This window comes from Zootoca vivipara, chromosome 6 (assembly GCF_965207765.1).
Source record: "Zootoca vivipara chromosome 6, rZooViv2.hap1.1, whole genome shotgun sequence".
Lineage (NCBI taxonomy): Eukaryota > Metazoa > Chordata > Lepidosauria > Squamata > Lacertidae > Zootoca > Zootoca vivipara.
Genome location: NC_142589.1, coordinates 51,227,711 through 51,246,006, shown reverse-complemented (window position 1 = coordinate 51,246,006; position 18,296 = coordinate 51,227,711). Strand labels below are relative to the sequence as shown.

The 18,296-nt window shown below is 45.7% G+C and overlaps 1 protein-coding gene across 2 annotated transcripts; it reads left to right on the top strand.

Moving 5' to 3' along the window:
- Positions 1-176: 176 nt before the first annotated feature.
- On the top strand, positions 177-17,897 carry MLKL (mixed lineage kinase domain like pseudokinase). 2 transcript variants are annotated; one of them, XM_035117885.3, is made up of 10 exons: positions 177-569; positions 4,471-4,941; positions 6,837-7,005; positions 7,423-7,520; positions 8,435-8,570; positions 8,727-8,811; positions 9,305-9,456; positions 12,109-12,158; positions 16,097-16,234; positions 17,172-17,897. In XM_035117885.3, the coding sequence occupies exons 2-10, from the start codon at positions 4,473-4,475 to the stop codon at positions 17,210-17,212; spliced, it is 1,338 nt and encodes a 445-aa protein (XP_034973776.2). In that variant the 5' UTR covers positions 177-569; positions 4,471-4,472; the 3' UTR covers positions 17,213-17,897. The 2 variants fall into 2 exon arrangements, with proteins under 2 accessions (XP_034973776.2, XP_034973777.2); XM_035117886.3 differs by lacking the exons at positions 12,109-12,158; positions 16,097-16,234; positions 17,172-17,897 and adding an exon at positions 11,606-11,755 and having other exon boundaries at positions 230-569.
- The last annotated feature ends 399 nt before the right edge of the window (positions 17,898-18,296 follow it).

The following is an 18,296-nucleotide window of genomic DNA, read 5'->3' as shown; positions in this document are numbered from 1 at the left end:
AGTTTTAATGTTATTGTTTCTTCTTGTAGCTCTAGCTACAGGCACTTCCAGGCTTTTGCTATTTTTGGTTGGGAATTAATCACAGCCTGGAAAATCCCGGTTGCACAATTAAAGTTGCTTTGGAGCTCTTGCATAACAAACCCCCTTCTGCAAATGCCATACCTGAATATCACACCAGGGCAGAAGCTTAATAAACAAGCTGTCTGGAAGGGACTATTTTTTGCTTTGAAAGATTTTAGGAAACAAGTTTGCTTTTGAAAACATTGTAGCCACTTTGTGGAGGATTTCCTGAAAAAGCACGAGTATACACATCTCTCCAACAAAATTCAAGCCAGTTGAATTTCTGTGTCCAAAGCACATGCCCTTCCCCTTTTGGGAACTGAAAGTAAAACAGCAGCTCAATCAACGGGAAGGTGTCCCACCCGCCTTCCGAAAGCGCTCAATCTTCCTTTGACAGGAAGTGAGGCCAACTTCTGGGAAACGGGAAGTTGAGAGTTCAGCAGTTGGAGCAAACTCTTGATCGCACAGCAAGAAGGAAGCAGGGATCCGGAGACCACCCATATAAGCAGGTAAGCAGGAGTTGGGCCGAGGAGGGCAAGGAATCCTGCTCCCCTCCAAGGGCTGAAATGGGCACTCGGGGCTATATTTAAGGGATTGGGAAACCTCACACAATACACCAAGTAAAAGAAAGAAAGTTTTACCACCAGCCCTCTCCCCCGCCCCTCTTCTTCCCCAACCTTATGCTGTATATATAACATTAAGATGTACATACACACTGTATGTAACTGATCAGTAGAAAAGACTCTCCGAACTGAAAATAGAGACAATGCACGTACCTTTGTAAGCCAAGAAAATCTTTAATAAAAATTGTTTGAAATAAAATAAAATCGGGGATGGGAAGGAGAGATTAATGGATCAGGTGTTGGTCTTTCTGAATTCATACGAAGTGCATTTGTTTTATTTTATACATGTACCACCTTTTCCTCCAACGTGGTGCACATGTTTCTCCTCCCCATTTTATCCTTACAACAACCCTGCGAGGTAGCTTAGGCTGGGAGGCAGTGATTGGCCCAAAGTCAACTAGTGAGCTTCATGGCTGAGTGTGTGTCTCTGTGCAATTAAAGCAGAGAACAGCTGAGTGCGTGCAAATCTTTAACTGCTTTCTGCTTTTCGCTTCTCCCCGGTGCTCTGGCCGCAGCTGAATTTCACTTTCTGACCATGGATGGCATCTGGCCTCAGGCTGCGAAAGGGAATGTAAAGTAAAGCCAGCCCACGGATGAGGCCAGCGGAAGCATCTGCCTCAGGCGGCAAAAGCATAAGAGGCAGCTCTCTCACCGAGTTTGGCAAGAGGGGGTGGGGGAACATCCCAGCTTGTGGTACACATTCCCATTTTGCCTCAGGTAGCGAAACCGATGATCTAACAGCTGTGGGGTAGAGGCCTCCACATCCCCTCTGGGCATGCTGGATCTCTGCTTTGTACAAATGCAGGGGGAACATGTTGGGAACTGCAGTTAATCCCCATGAGATTTCAGCAGGTGGAGATCAAAGAGGGATAGTCTGGTGCAAAGAGCTTTGAGGCATGTGAGCGCCTACTTAGGAGGGTAATGGCGATGCTCAGTGCAGCTCTGTGCCACTTTTCCATGCCGCTGACTGAAAGAGCTTCCTTCAGATTTTGCAAACGAGGCCTTGGCACCAAGCTTACGTTTACTTTAACACACAAACGCACACACAAAACCTTAGCAGATTTCTTCCTGGAAAGGGTTGGTCTGGATTAAATTGCGGGGAAGATACTGACTGGCATTCTCGTGCCATTCTGGTTGCATCTATTCCCATAAACCACCATGTGTACATTTTTGTCCTCTTTTTAATTATTGTTATGGTAATGTACAGTGCTCAGCTTCAAAATGTAAGCAGAAGAGAATTCCCTAGAGCATGCCCCCCTTTAAAAATATTATTTGGATGATGATGATGATGATGATGATGATGATGATATATTTATTTATACCCTGCCTTTTTCCCTGATGGGAGTCAAGGTGGCTTACAGATAAAAACATAGTAATATCAATCATTTAAAAACAATTAAATATTGGTAGAGTTAAAACTATACACACATATGAAATCTGTTTAAAATACCACCAAAGAAACAGCAAGGCACCAGCCCTCTATCTAAAATCAGTCAATTCCCAAAGGAATTGGAACAAGAAAATCTTCCCCTGCCGGTGGATGGACAGCAAGGAGGGAGCCAGTCCAGCTTCTCTTAGAGTCTGGGAGTAGCCACTGATAAGGCCCTATCCCGTATCCCCACTATGCATCCCTGTGACTGAGAGAACAGCCCTCCCCGAAGATCTCAGGGCCTGGGCAGGTTTGTATGAGGAAATGCCTATGTAGATAACATGTACAGAGCATGTGTTGAGTACAATTGTCTAACAACGAAGTAAACTGGAAATAGGGCAGGAGCAGAGAAAGCTCCACAAGGCACATCTACATTTAATTTTGAAACCAGTTCAACTTCCCACTAAACAATTCTGGTAACTTGCTGTTTTGTGAAGATGCAAGGGATTTTCTGACAAGGCTTGGACAGCAACCATTTTCACAGTTTGCTGTTTGGAATCACAGTTTGCTGCTTGGTTTGGCTGGCCCTACCATCAGGCAGGGTAAGATGCCTGCCTCAGGCAGCAGAACTTGGGTGTCATGAATGGGCAGTAGAATCATAGAATCATAGAGTTGGAAGAGACCACAAGGGCCATCCAGTCCAACCCCCTGCCAAGCAGGAAACACCATCAAAGCATTCCTGACAGATGGCTGTCAAGCCTCTGCTTAAAGACCTCCAAAGAAGGAGACTCCACCACACTCCTTGGCAGCAAATTCCACTGCCGAACAGCTCTTACTGTCAGGAAGTTCTTCCTAATGTTTAGGTGGAATTTTCTTTCTTGTAGTTTGAATCCGTTGCTCCGTGTCCGCTTCTCTGGAGCAGCAGAAAACAACCTTTCAGTAGGGTGATGACTTCTTTACAACCTCATTTCCCTGTATCATAATTTGATGAGCTTTCATTAAAGATTAGATAAAATCTTACTTTCAAAGAGATTTGATAAAAAAAAAACCTCACGTGCAAAATTAAAAAAAAATATATCAGTTTTTTGACCATTTTTGAAGTCACTGCAAGCAGATATAAAATTGAACCCAAGCTTTAGAGTCACATATATACAACATTATATAGGGCCATCAAACACACAAGGAAGCTTTTTTTAGCTGCAGTAACAGTATAGACGCCGCTAGAGGACGATGTTTTGCTACCTCTCCTGTAGGTTCTTTTCCCAGCATGTCCGGCAGGGTCTGCTGGCTGAGTTTTGAGGTCCCAAAAAGGGGCTTTTACCTTGCGCAGGTGTGACATTTGTATACCCTATGTTGCTAAGAACACTCCCCATTGTGGAATGTGCTGTTGTGTCCAAATTTGATACGATAATATATATATATATATATATATATATATATATATATATATATATATATATATATATATATAATTGTTAACACTATTTTATGAAATGGTAAAACGGCATACAAAAAATAAAAAATGGTTTGTGCGTAACCTTTTAAAATATTTCAATGGAATATATCTCATTTTAGTCATTAATAGGCAAAAGTTCATCCATTTGTGCTACAGGAAATAATTTTTGAGGAAAAAAAATGAAAAAGTCATCACCCTAATGGGCAGCAAGTTGTCGAGCCATGATTTAATTTATCATGGTTGTACTTTTACGTCCAGGAAAAGAGAGAGGTGTGGCTGGCACTTCAGCCAGCAAAATACCTTGGGCTGGTTTAAAGCCACATTCACTCTGTACATTTAAAGTGGCATCCATCCGTCTCAAGAGACAATAGAGTTCACTTCCAGGAGTGAAATCAAACCACTGCATTAGCAGCACTGAAGTGACCTCCTGGGCAGTGTGTATGGGAGTCCTGGGCTGCCCAAACAACAAGACGCCCCCCACAGCCTCACCAATGAGGTCTAAAGGAAAGGAAAGCAACGCATCTGGCACCTGCTTGGCTATAGGAATTGCCAGAAGGTGTTGTACAAGGCAACATCCAACTGTCTTGGGCACTCCATTCCGAATTTGTGTAGGGTTTACACTTCAATCAGTCGTGTACTTCCTAGATTAGTTTAACAGTCAATCCCTCTTCCCAGGGAACTCTGGGAACTGTAGCTCTGGGGCAGGGAATAGAGGCCTCCTAACAACTCTCAGGCGCACCCTTAATAAACTACAGTACCCAGAATTCTTTGGGGGAAGCCCAAGTCTGTTTAAAGTGGTATCATTGCACTTTATATAATGCAGGCACTTTCAACAGGCAAGTCTCCACTGGATGGTGGTGATCACGAGCGCCCTTGTGTTGCCCAGCAAATCCCGTGGGAAGCATGCATGGCATTTTCCACCTGTGTTCTGCTTTGCTCACCATGTCCTTCCTTTCCCGCAGTTATGGATACCATCCAGGCCATTCTGAACGTTTCGGTCACCATCTATAACCAATGTGAGAAAATGACAGAGTGCAGTAAGCACAGAAAGCGCCTTGTTGAGCGCATTGAGACCCTTGTGCGGCAGGTCAAGCGCATACGGCAGGCCTGCACCCCCACCAGGTTCTCCAGTGACTTGGGATTGATGCTGAAACGGACGCTGAACGTCCTGGAAGAGGCCCAGACAGAGCTTCGCGAGTACGGTGACCTGTCCCAGTTGCAGCGGTACTTGAAGGCTCACAAAATGCTGAAGAACTTTGAAAGAATGAACATGGACATCAGTGATGTTGGTCATGACCTGATGAGGCAACTAGAGATCGAGAAGCTATTGGATGACCGTCAAGACCTCATGAAATTTAAGAAGCCTCTTGTGGCCCAGGAAGGCAGACAGGATCTTGTCGAGGACTATGTATCTTTGCAGGAGATGAACAAAGGTGCACCCGAGTTTCTTGCAAATCCTCTGCCTTTAAGAACAGTGGAGCAGGAAAGGGAACAAGCAGGCCAGCATTGGCGGGGTGGAATTGGGGGGGGAGACGGGGATGGTGGCAGCCACCAGCCAGGGGCTTGTCCTTAGGTAGGGCCTTTTGAGTGGCGGCATGATTTAAGTCAGTGTTTCTCAACCAGTGTGCCTCCAGATGTTTTGGGACTACAACTCCCATCATCCCTAGCTAGCAAGACCAGTGGTCAGGAATGATGGGAGTTGTAGTCCCAAAACATCTGGAGGCACACTGGTTGAGAAACACTGATTTAAGTTAGTAGTCTTCAACCTTTTCAGACTCAGGACCTGCTTCTCCCTTAGGAATTATGGGAAGTGTTGTTTGTTAAAGATGCAGTGAGTTTTGGGAGCCCCCTCCCCCCAATTCCCTCAAAGAGCTGCAGTTCAGAGTGATTTAACAATCCACCCTCCTTCCCACTGAACTTGGGAAATTGTAGTTTTGTGACAGGAACAAAGGCCTCCTGACATCTCTCAGCACCCTTAACAAACCACACAGCTCCTGGGATTCTTTGGGGGAAGCCACAACTAAAATGCATGGTGTTAATGTGGCCTAATTCAGGCATCAAAAGTCGCCTAAGTGCCCCACTGGCTTCTGGGTGTTTCTATGTATACAGTATCTCCCCCCCCCCTTGGGATAACCACAACCTTAGCTGTGCTCTGTGGCCACCCTGTACCTCAAGAACAAGGAAATACATTTGGCTCATTATCACTTCATTGCCGTGCTCTGCAGGAGTGTTTCCTTGTTGGGGCCTTGCTCGGAACTCAAAAGACTCAGAGCACAAATTAAGATGGCAGGGAGCAGGATTCTCACCAACACTGGACCTTGTTAACACACTTAGCCAGCTTGTAACCATTTAAAAAAAATGATTAAAAAGGCTGGAAAGTGGCAGAAGATCGAAGGCTCACTGCAAAAGATTCTGGGTTTGAGCCCCTTCTAGTGCTACTGTTTGTGTGCTTTTCCATTGAAACCTTTTGGAACCAGAAGTACCTGGTAAGATATAGAGATAGCTCACATACAGTACCTTGTTTCCCCCCCCCACACACACCTTCCAAGCTCCCAAGAAGCAGCTTTTGAAGTGAGTGTCTTAAAACCAGTCCCAAGCTAATCTCTCTGTTATGGGGGCCAAATGTACTTGCCTTAATTAGAGAGCAGGAGGCTCAGACATATGTCCGAGCCAGTTTCATAGCAAAGTGTGCAACCAGATCAGGCAAGCTTCTCAAACCCACAACTGTCTTTTATTGCTGCACCACTTCAGCTTCAAAGCTTATTATCCTGGCTCGTTAACCAACATTAGAAATAAACAAGCGTTTGAAGGCCCACCGCATGATCCTTTACAGATGGGAGGGCGTGCCACAGGCTGGGTGCGACTACCGAGAAGGCCCTCTGCCTGTTTACCTGTACCCTCACTTCTTGCAATGAGGGAACCACCAGAAGCCCCCTCAGAACTGGAACTGGTTTGAACGATGTGGGTAGAGATACACAATGAAGGTTCTGGTACTGCACTCCAAGGAGCCTGGCTTAAATACAGTTCAAAGGGGGAGGGGTAGATGACACACAGCTGGCTCAAACATCTCTCCTCCAGAGGAGGCTGACAGCAGCAAAAAGTGAATGTTGGGGAAGACAATGACGGCAAGTCTCTCTTCCCCAGCCCTCCTGGAAGTACCAGTTGTTGGTGCAAGTCTTATTGCACTTCCAGTTTATTTTCTTCTGAAATACTGAAACTTGAATATTGCCAGCTCACCATGTGGGGATCTCCAAGTGACTGTGGGCCTCTCTCCCAATTCTGATCTGTTTCCATAGGCTCCTTTCTAACCCCCTTCCTTTTCCTCCAGTCCAGGATGCTGCTGCTTTCATGGGAATCACCGAAATACCCAAAAGCCAGATCACCAATGTGACCACCCTGATGGAGTGTGAGAGCTATACCCTGTGCAGTGGAAAGTACAATTATTGCTCTGTGGCCATCAAAGTCTTCAAGAACCCTTTGACTGAGAACAAACCACAGTGAGTGCCTCTTTTTGGTCCTCTTCTTGAGTGATGGGTACAAGTGGCCACCTTTACATTGCAAAGCTAACCTAACCACCCTTACAGAGGGAAGAAGAAGAAGAGGAAGAGTTTGGATTTGATATCTCGCTTTATCACTACCCGAAGGAGTCTCAAGTAGCTAACAATCTCCTTTCCCTTCCTCCCCCACAACAGACACCCTGTGAGGTGGGTGGGGCTGAGAGACTTCAGAGAAATGTGACTAGCCCAAGGTCACCCAGCAGCTGCATGTGGAGGAGCGGAGACACGAACTCGGTTCCCCAGATTACGAGTCTACCACTCTTAACCACTACACCACACTGGCTCTCTCCACCAGGGAACTGATGGAGAGACTTTTGGCTCCATCACAGAGACTGATCTCTCTGTTGCTTCCCCCAGGGATGTGAGGAGCATCTTTCGGACCGAAATCAAGACTATGAAGAAGTTTGAGTCTCCCTACATCGTCCGACTGTATGGGATGTGTATAGATGAGAGTGGTAAGACCTTTGCTCTTTGTGTGTATATGTGTGTTTGGGAGGGTGGGGGAAGCTAAGAATTCATCCCTCCACAGTGGTTAATGCATGTCTGTCTTTAACTTTCTTTATGTGGTTTTTACTGTATGGCTTTATGTATTTTTTTGTAAACTGCTTTGATATTTTTCACAAAATAGCAGTCTCTAAAATATATTTTATAAATAAAACAGAAGAAAGAATACACAGCCAGATATTGAACCAAGAAACATTATAGTTCTGTCCATTGTATTCATAAATAACAACAACAACAACAATTTATTGGTCAAGTACCAACACACTTGGAATTTTGCTTCGGCTACATTGCAGTGTAAACGCACCTTATACAAACACTGTTCCACATACAATACAATAGCACAGCAAAGGAACCCCAACCATAACTGGCCTTCCCTTCCGCTACACAACTACGAATTTAACAATTTGATGACATAAGGGGAAAAAAAATCTTCCTGTGCTTAGCTGTTTTTGTGTATAGAGTCCTGTAGCGATGTCTAGATGGAAATAAATCAAACAGATGATGACCGGGATGCAAAGGATCTGCGACAATTCGCTCTGCTCTCTTCCTAGTTTGGATAGCATAAAGTGTCTCTATTGAAGGCAAACTAGCACCAATTACCCTTTCTGCAATTCTTACTGCTTGTTGGAGCCTTTTCTTTTGGTGCAGTGCTGTGCCTCACCCTCAACTTCACAGGAGCTAAGTTTTATTTCAAATAGCACCAGGTCTTCCACTTAGCCTCTCCTGACCAGGAATATGTGCTCTCCACTCTGTTTTCATGAATGTGTCAAGGAGCTGAAAACTGTTTGGTAGCAGAACACAAAAGACAAGGACAGCCACCGACTGAAATGGAGTAGCAATTCATCAATTGTCTTCTTTGCCATAGGCTTCCCTCCTGTTTACTCCATCATCACAGAATATTGTGAAAAGGGTACCCTGAGGCAAGTGCTGAAAAAGGAGCCTGACTTATCCTGGAAGATTCGCTTGGAAATGGCAACGGGTGCTGCCATCGGCCTGTACAGGTACATGGAGAAAGGGCTCTACCATTGTGTTTGCACAGCACCCTCCCACTCTCCCTCCAGTAAGTGGCAGTGACTCTGCTGCCTGGAGGTCAGGTACACACAGCATTGGGATACGGTTGGCTTTTTCCTCCCCTTCTTGGTTCTTTTTGACTGCAGGTTGCATCAGACGGGGGACAAGCCTCAGGTGCATTACTGCATCAACAGCACCAGGTTCCTGGTTGCCGAAGGCTACCATGTAAAGGTGAGAGCTGTGTAAAGGGGTCATGGCTTCAAAGAAGGCTTAGAAAGGCATATCTGCCTTGCACACTTTCAGTGGCTTAAGGATCATTTTCACCCTCCATGGAAGTCCGGAAACTGGAGACCTGCAGGGAGGGGCTGATAATTGGACAGGTCTGCCCAATATATTCCATACTCACCTTCAAATGTCTGTATCTCTAGCTGTCTGTCTGTCTGTCTGTGTGTGTGTGTGTGTGTGTGTGTGTGTGTGTGTGTGTTGCATTGCTAACCCTTGGCTACAGAGCTAGAGTCATAGAATTTGGAGGGTCCCCCAAAGGTCATCTACTCCAACCCACTACTGCTATGGGTACCAGCCTCCCTGGTTAGCTATCCAGCCACCACCTTCTGAGGCACACTCTTCCACCCTCAAAACAGCCCGTCCTGTCAGGATGCTCTCCTCAATGTTTAGTCTTAACCCCATTTTCTTGATCACACGGCATTCTCTCTGCTCTTCTCAGCTCTCTGGGTTTGAACTGAGTCAAACAGTCTCTTCCATCAGACGGAAGCCCAAGGAGAAACCCCAAAAAGAGGTCAGTGCTTCAGCCTACATCTGCCCCGAGGGTCTGCGGTCAGTGGAGCATCAATACAACCTGGCCAGCGAAATATACAGGTATCTTATCGCAAAGTACTGCCACACCCCGTTTTTATTTATCGGGGCATCTTCATTCCATTCTTTAGCCAAAAAAGCTGCTTTACAAAATCCCATAGTAAGGCAACCCCTGCCTGCAGGCTTATACTCTAAAATACATGACACAAAAGGAAAAAGGGATGGGGTGGGATGAGGAAAGAAAGCTCAGGCACCTGTTGGGGTGGAAACAACTGAAGGATGGACTGACTGCTACTAAGTGAGGGAAGGTCAAAGGCAGCTGGCCAGTCTGTGGAGGTACTTCGCATCCCCAGAGGACCACAACTTATGGACAACTCATGGGCTGGATGGGCAGAACCAGCCCACGTCTCCTGTATGTGTTAATTAAATGAGATGCATGTCATGGCATCATAGAGTTTCTAATTACTTCTGCACAGGGCGGTGTTGGGCACCTGCCAAGGTCGGAGTTCCTCCACTGCCACCTCCTGGAGCCTCCTGGCCCTGCTTCTCTTCCCCCTGCTGTTGCTGCTAGTTCACTTGCCCTCTCTGAGCATGTAAGCAGCTGGCAAGAGGGTGGAGGTGGGACAGAATCCTAGAGAGCCCAAAAGATTATTTCATTTAGGGGTGGACAAGTAATAAAAGGAGGGAGGAAAAATGGGGGAAGAGTATGGAGTGGAGTGTAAGGAAGTATATCAAAGTTCTGATTTTCCCTAGGATGCTTCTTCCCAAATGTGAAATTCCTTAAAAAAAAACCAATTCATATTTTTGGCACCCCTGCTTTGCTGGTGCCCTAAGCATGTGCTTAGTTTGCCTGTTGGGTAATCCAGCACTGGAAGCGGGGCTGCCTCTAATGGCTTCTTGCCTGCTCTCCGCCCCCAGCAAAACAGTAACCACCACCCTGCAGCTGGCCTGCCTCCTACTCTTATTTGCTGGCTGCCTCTTGCAGAGAGGAGGGGATGTGCCATGCACAATGATGCCCTGTGAGGCATGTGCTGTTTCACAAAACCATCACTGGGGAGATGGGAAAGTCAAGCTGGGGAGCTACCAACCAGTTTGACAGATGCTGCTTTCTAACAAATTCCAGAACAGCCAGCGAGGTTGACATTTTGTCCACTGTTTCCTCTGGAAAAAGGCCTTCACCATGTCCCTTGGTTGTTCCTATCATCATCATTTTTAATTTGTATACCGTCTTTCTATCTTACAATACTCAAGGCGGTTTACAAGCTGAAGAAACTAAAAAATGTACCGTACATCTTATAACAATCCAATGCAGGCTTCCTCAACCTCGGTCTGCCAGATGTTTTTGGCCTACAACTCCCATGATCCCTAGCTAGCAGGACCAGTGGTCAGGGATGCTGGGAACTGTAGTCTCAAAACATCTGGAGGGCCGAGACTGAGGAAGCCTGATCTAATGCAATACAAATATGTGATAATAAAACAAAACTTTGAAATAAGCAACCTACATCAAAAAAGTAATATTCAACAATCATTAGAATAGTATAAAATAATATCAATAATAAAGCCCTTTACGGCCTAGGACCCTCGTACTTACGGGACTGTCTCTCCCGGTATGCCCCGCGGAGGACCTTAAGGTCCATAAACAGTAACACCTTAGAGGTCCCAGGCCCGAAGGAAATCACATTAGCCTCAACTAGAACCAGGGCCTTCTCAACATTGGCTCCGACCTGGTGGAATGCTCTGTCTTCTGAGACCAGGGCCCTGCGGGACCTGATTTTTTTCCGCAGGGCCTGTAAGACAGAGTTGTTCACCTGGCTTTTGGCTTGGAGCCAAGCTGATCCCCTCCCCCATTTCCCTTTTCCCTTTTCCTTCCATAGGAGGCTGAATTTTAATTTTAATGTGTATTTAATTTTGTTCTTATGTTGTAATTCAATCAGCTGTTTCATATCCGGTGTTAGCCGCCCTGAGCCCGGCCTTGGCTGGGAAGGGCGGGGTATAAATAAAATATTATTATTATTATTATTATTATTATTATTATTATTATTATTATATGAAAGTTAAACAGAAATCCACTCAACAGTTACAATAAATAATTTCTAACAACGGCAAGCCACAGTACATAAAATAATACAATATAAATTGAGAAGCAGAGACTAGAGGGTGGAGCAAGGCAGGTGGAAGGAGGCCTTGCCTGACAAAGTCTCTCCCCTCACAGTTCTTCCTCCAGGATCGGCTCCCTTATGAGGACTCCTAGGGCCGGAGGGTAGGGCAAGGCAGGTGGAAGGATCTTCCTGTCCACCTGGAAATGGAAAGGCCTCCATCCAGGACTGGCCTGCTCATGAGGCAAGGTAAGCCAGTGGCCTCAGGGCAGCCAGCTCCACACAGCTGAGAGTGGCAGCAGATCCTTCTCCACCGCCCACCCATAGGTGTGAGCAATGCTGGGTGTGCACTGGAGAAGGAGCAGACGGTGTGGTGCACGTGGTGTTTTCTGTTTCCTCTTCGCAGCAAAGCGTCCTGGGCTAGCCCTGCCTCCATGGAGAGCGGCTGACCTGGTGAACTTGGCTACCTTCCACCTGTGGAGGTTCTGTGACATCCCAGTCCCCAGGCATGGTTGAAAGCAGGCAGAGAGCTCACCTGCCATCGGTCGGCCATAGCCTTGGGGGTACAGGGCAAGCATATCATTCCATTCACACCACTGGTGTGTTTGCTTCGTTTCAGCTTTGGGATTGTCCTGTGGGAGATCGCAACTTGCAAGATCCCATTTGAAGGTGAGGCACGGATGGGGGGCAGGGTTGGGAAAGGATCAGCAGGCAGGCTCTGCAGATTTAGGAGCACAACTGAGACTACAATCCGCTGCTGCTAGGGGAGGGGAACTGTTTTTCAGAAGCCGTCTGAGATTCCTTGCACTTCCCTTTACATGTAAACATTACAGACTGGCAAAATGTAAGACCTGATGAAATAGATGTAACTGCTGATTCCTGATATTTGGAGCAAAGCTATAATTGTTGTTGTTGCTTAGTCATTTAGTTGTGTCCGACTCTTTGTGACCCCATGGACCAGAGCACGCCAGGCACTCCTGTCTTCCACTGCCTCCCGCAGTTTGGTCAGACTCACGTTCGTAGCTTCGAGAACACTGTCCAACCATCTCATCCTCTGTCATCCCCTTCTCCTTGTGCCCTCCATCTTTCCCAACATCAGGGTCTTTTCCAGGGAGTCTTCTCTTCTCATGAGGTGGCCAAAGTATTGCAGCCTCAGCTTCACGATCTGTCCTTCCAGTGAGCACTCAGGGCTGATTTCCTTCAGAATGGATAGGTTTGATCTTCTTGCAGTCCACAGGACTCTCAAGAGTCTCCTCCAGCACCATAAAGCTATAATAATCCCTGTTTAAAAAGCTCAAAGAAAAAGTAGATAGACTTAGCAGGCTTAATTTTAGCAGCCTCCTTTCAGTTATAGAGAAGTGATGTGCCAGGTTTTTAATCCAAACTTCTGACTTGGGTTGAAGACAACCATCTCCCAGTGGAGAAACAGATTCCTCTCAGAGCAGGTCAATGTATTATTTGCTGCAGTGTATTAGCCCACATTGCAGAGAGAGAAACATACCTCATTTCCTGGCAGTAGATTTTTCTCTACTTCCATTGATTTTAAGTCTGCTTTGGTCTTGGTTCCAAAGGAACTGTTACCGTATGATCCAAATTCACCCTCTGTGGTGAGCTGAGCCTAGGCATAGATGAACATGTCAGTTCCTGCTTCTCTCACTATCTATTCCAGGCACCCCCAAACTTCGGCCCTCCAGATGTTTTGGACTACAATTCCCATCTTCCCCGACCACTGGTCCTGTTAGCTAGGGATCATGGGAGTTGTAGGCCAAAACATCTGGAGGGCCGCAGTTTGGGGATGCCTGACCTCCCCCCTCCGAAGTTCAGCTCACATTTCTGCATCACTGTGCTTTTTTCTTTCTTTAAAAAGTCCTCATGAAAACCCATCAGCATTTCAGTTCACAATATACACATTTTGCATGCGTTTTTGCCCAGTATACACATTTTTGCTAGCATTTTCCCTCAATACATTTTCACTAATAAATGCATTTTATACACTTTACTCACACATTTCCTCCACTTTCCTCTCCTTCCTTGGAGGTTTTAAAGCAGAGGTTAGATGGTCAATATGCCAGCAAGTTTGGAAAACTCAGCAATGGCCAGAGGATTGGAGAAGATCAGTCTACATCCCAATTCCAAAGAAGGGCAGTGCCAAAGAATGCTCCAACTACCGCACAATTGCGCTCATTTCACACGCTAGCAAGGTTATGCTTAAAATTCTACAAGGCAGGCTTAGGCAGTATGTGGACCGAGAACTCCCAGAAGTGCAAGCTGGATTTCGAAAGGGCAGAGGAACCAGAGACCAAATAGCAAACATGCGCTGGATTATGGAGAAAGCTAGAGAGTTCCAGAAAAACGTCTACTTCTGCTTCATTGACTATGCAAAAGCCTTTGACTGTGTCGACCACAGCAAACTATGGCAAGTTCTTAAAGAAATGGGAGTGCCTGATCACCTCATCTGTCTCCTGAGAAATCTCTATGTGGGACAAGAAGCTACAGTTAGAACTGGATATGGAACAACTGATTGGTTCAAAATTGGGAAAGGAGTACGACAAGGTTGTATATTGTCTCCCTGCTTATTTAACTTATATGCAGAATTCATCATGCGAAAGGCTGGACTAGATGAATCCCAAGCAGGAATTAAGATTGCCGGAAGAAATATCAACAACCTCAGATATGCAGATGACACAACCTTGATGGCAGAAAGTGAGGAGGAATTAAAGAACCTTTTAATGAGGGTGAAAGAGGAGAGCACAAAATATGGTCTGAAGGTCAACATCAAAAAAACCAAGATCATGGCCACTGGTCCCATCACCTCCTGGCAAATAGAAGGGGAAGAAATGGAGGCAGTGAGAGATTTTACTTTCTTGGGCTCCTTGATCACCGCAGATGGTGACAGCAGTCACGAAATTAAAAGACGCCTGCTTCTTGGGAGAAAAGCAATGACAAACCTAGACAGCATCTTAAAAAGCAGAGACATCACCTTGCCGACAAAGGTCCGTATAGTTAAAGCTATGGTTTTCCCAGTAGTGATGTATGGAAGTGAGAGCTGGACCATAAAGAAGGCTGATCGCCGAAGAATGGATGCTTTTGAATTATGGTGCTGGAGGAGACTCTTGAGAGTCCCATGGACTGCTAGAAGATCAAACCTATCAATTCTTAAGGAAATCAGCCCTGAGTGCTCCCTGGAAGGCCAGATCGTGAAGCTGAGGCTCCAATACTTTGGCCACCTCATGAGAAGAGAAGAATCCTTGGAAAAGACTCTGATGTTGGGAAAGATTGAGGGCACTAGGAGAAGGGGACGACAGAGGACGAGATGGTTGGACAGTGTTCTCGAAGCTACGAACATGAGTTTGACCAAACTACGGGAGGCAGTGCAAGATAGGAGTGCCTGGCGTGCTATGGTCCATGGGGTCACGAAGAGTCGGACACGACTAAACGACTAAACAACAACAAAGATGGTCATTTGTTATGGATGCTTCAGCTGAGATTCCTAAATTGCTAGGGCTTGGACTACATGACCCTTGAAGGTATTCCAACTCTACAATTCTGTGATATTTTGTACGCATTATTTGGTTGTAGAACTGCATCAAAAATTTCAGAGAGGTGGTAATTTCAAAGGATGGCTATGTGAGTTTTAGTCCGCATACTCTTTGAGATGAATGGATGTGATTAACAAGTTTATTAATGTCTACTTTGAGTAGAACTCAGTTGGCTCCAGCCCTAAAATCCTAAGCAAACTGAATTTCTCCCACATCCCTAACTGAGCCATGTGTCTATCCTGCTACTATCTTGAGGAAGTAGGACTCCAAACCTTTGCATGTACATAGTCAGATTGCCCCTTTTATGTTGGTGGAGGAGGCAGGAGGCAGGTGGTGGCGCTGTGCTTGTTGGGATGGGTGGGGCGACGTGGCACCAAGAGAGCTGGGAAGCCACTGGCACCAACCTGGAGTCACCTTGCTTCACCCCATCCTCATGCAGATTGACACAGTGCTGGGAGGACACCGCTGCTTCCAGCCACACATTCCAAGAGTCACCACTAGAGCCGAGATCTCTGTGTGGTTCTATATCACTTCCTGACCTGCTTTTCCACTACAACTCTCTTCCCCAGCTGCTATTTTCTTATGAAATCCTAGACAAGGGAAGATACACATCTAGAGCCCAGTGGGTGCGTGGAAAGGATTGGAGCAGAACAGGGGCTGGCAGGGGCTGCTTATGTACTTACCCCGTCATTTCTCCTTTTGATACTTGAATGCCCTCCCGCAGCAGCTTTTCTTACAGTTTTGGTCCCTGCCTTTGCAGTCAGTGTTCATTGAGGCCTAAGAGCAAGGTTGTACGGTATATCTCTCTGTGTGCCCACAAGGAGCCACCCAGGCCCAGATTCCTATCCCTGGCTGGATCTACACAAATATAAAAAAATGCTATGGGGGGGAAAACGCACTCTCTCTCTCACTCTCTCTCTCTCTCTCTCGAGAGAGAGCTCCCAATACAATTTGCCATTGACTTTGGATTGCAGCTCTACAGCCCTATCTGGTGTCACATTTTTATAACGCACTTATAACATCATAATTGTAGCTGTGTTGCTGAGTCCCCTGTGATTATTAACTCAGGTTGCACTTCAAAGGAGATCCATGATAAGGTTTGCAATCGGGAGCAAGAACCTCTGGGAGATGACTGCCCCCCACACCTGCAGGACATCATCAACAAATGCCGGGATTTCGACCCTTCCAAGCGGCCAACTGCTGAAGGTACTAGTGACCTGGCCTGTAGCAGGCCTTGGGGACCACAGCTGTGGGCATGACGGCTAAAGGGATCCAAACCATCATAAACCCTCCTTCCTCCACAAGCAAAGCTGGCATAGGTAGCCTCTCCCTGCCCCCCCCCCAGCTTGGCCTCACTATTTGGAAAGTTCCATTATTTTATTTTATTTTTTAAAAAAGGTAACTCACAACATATGCACATTTAACTTGCCCGTATTCAGCTTTAAGCACATGGTAGACAAACAAACAAACAAACAAACAAACAGGGGGCAAAAGTTCAGGAAAAAAGACTTTGGCAATCCCACTTGCCACTGAATGCAGTGTGTTTTGACTATACACAATTTTGGCTTAATGTGCTGTCCCCGAAATGTAACCCCCATGTACCGTAAGATGAGAGTTGTCTATACTATCAAACAAGCACCAGACAACAACAGCATAAAGAAAAGGGAAACAAAAAGCAAGCAACATGTCCCCACTCAGTAAAAAAGCAAACAAGCAGGCAAAACAACAGGAGATACCTGTGTGGCCTGCAATGGTCTAAGACAAATGCAATATACATCTGAAAACTAACTTGTGTTAACAAAAGAATACTAGAGGTAATGCACCTAGAATTAAGACACCAGGCCCCTCCAAATCAACACAACAATAAGCAACAATGGTGGTGGTAGTGTTCCTCTGGGTAAGAATTAATAAAGGAATTAAAAGGGTAACCAATCCTCATGGAATTTGTCTCTGTCAAGTTTCACCCCTCACGACTTTACAGTTTTTGCTTTAACTTGCAGTTCTGCAAAAGTAATTGATAAGTAACTCTTCCACAAAATGCAATCTCCATTTGAGCAGCCACCCAAAGGTGAAGTGTTAACAATTAAAATATTACACTTTTTATTAGCTCATTCTGAAAACCGGCTTGCCTTTGTTCTTGCAGAGATTGTGAACCAACTCATTGTTCCAGACCTTTTGAAGTAGTGAGAGCCTGACCACATGATGGGGGACCTGGAATGCAAGAACTTGTTCTCGGCACAATCTTGCAGGGCCACCTTGAGCATCAGCACAAAGCCAAGCACCTTTTCTTTTTCAACATGGAGTGCCTGTGCACATGGCCAATGGGCATGTGCCTACAGCCCTTGGTCAAATTGGCGCACTGTCATAACTTGTTAACCTGGGCCTGGTTCACATGCAATGCTGTTTAACTGTGTTTGTTTAACTGTGGTTTGTTCACTGCTAATAAGCCACAGTCTCAATCCATGGTCTGCTATTATCTTATAAACCTTGGTTTGTCTTCACTATGGCTTAGTGTTACAGGTGAACGCAGAATCCTTCCTCCCTAGCCATGATTTTTTTTTAACCACTCCATCCCAGATGCTTATCAGATTCAGCAGCAGTAAGTTCTATTATATGGTCACAGATCTGGAAAACTAATCCTTACAACGGCATGAGGCAAGAGCTGCTGGAAAACAAAACAAACTATGGGGAAAGGACAGCTAGGGATTCTTGTGCATGTGGCTTTGCATTATACTATCTGTACATTATAGCAATTGTGGCTTAGCGTTATATGTGAGCATAGCCTTAGTAAGCTTCAATGCACTGTTGCTTCTTACAAGCCAGCTCAAAGCCCCACCCCATAATTCAATAAAATTATACTGAACCCATAGTAGGAATTACTGTGTGTTCTTCTGACCACAATTTAAAGGATGATATGCAGCCAGAAAGAGCATGTAAGAGGGCAATCAAAATAATGTCCTATGAGAAAAGACTAAAACGAGTTGGGGCGGTTGACCTTCAGCTGGCCTCCCATGCAAAATTTTCTGCTATTACCCCTCCCCCCAACCTATTTTTGGCATCAGCGGCAACAATACAAATAAAATAGATACAGTAGCACTGGAGTGGATAGAGCCCAGTGCTCTGATAGAGATGTTGCAATGATGGGTGCCAATCTGAACCTTTTCTTTGGTTTATTTCTGGAGATCATGGCATCAATGCAGTGGGCATAACTTGATATTAAAAAACCCATTGTGAACTGTAGTGATTCTGGTACTATTCCTTAAACGTG

Bases quoted from the DNA above. Each gene is read 5' to 3' on its own strand.
- MLKL (XM_035117885.3), top strand. From the start codon at position 4,473: ATGGATACCATCCAGGCCATTCTGAACGTTTCGGTCACCATCTATAAC. The intron at 9,457-12,108 runs GTATCTTATCGC...GCTTCGTTTCAG, and splicing joins CTGGCCAGCGAAATATACAG to CTTTGGGATTGTCCTGTGGG. The intron at 16,235-17,171 runs GTACTAGTGACC...TTGTTCTTGCAG, and splicing joins CAAGCGGCCAACTGCTGAAG to AGATTGTGAACCAACTCATT.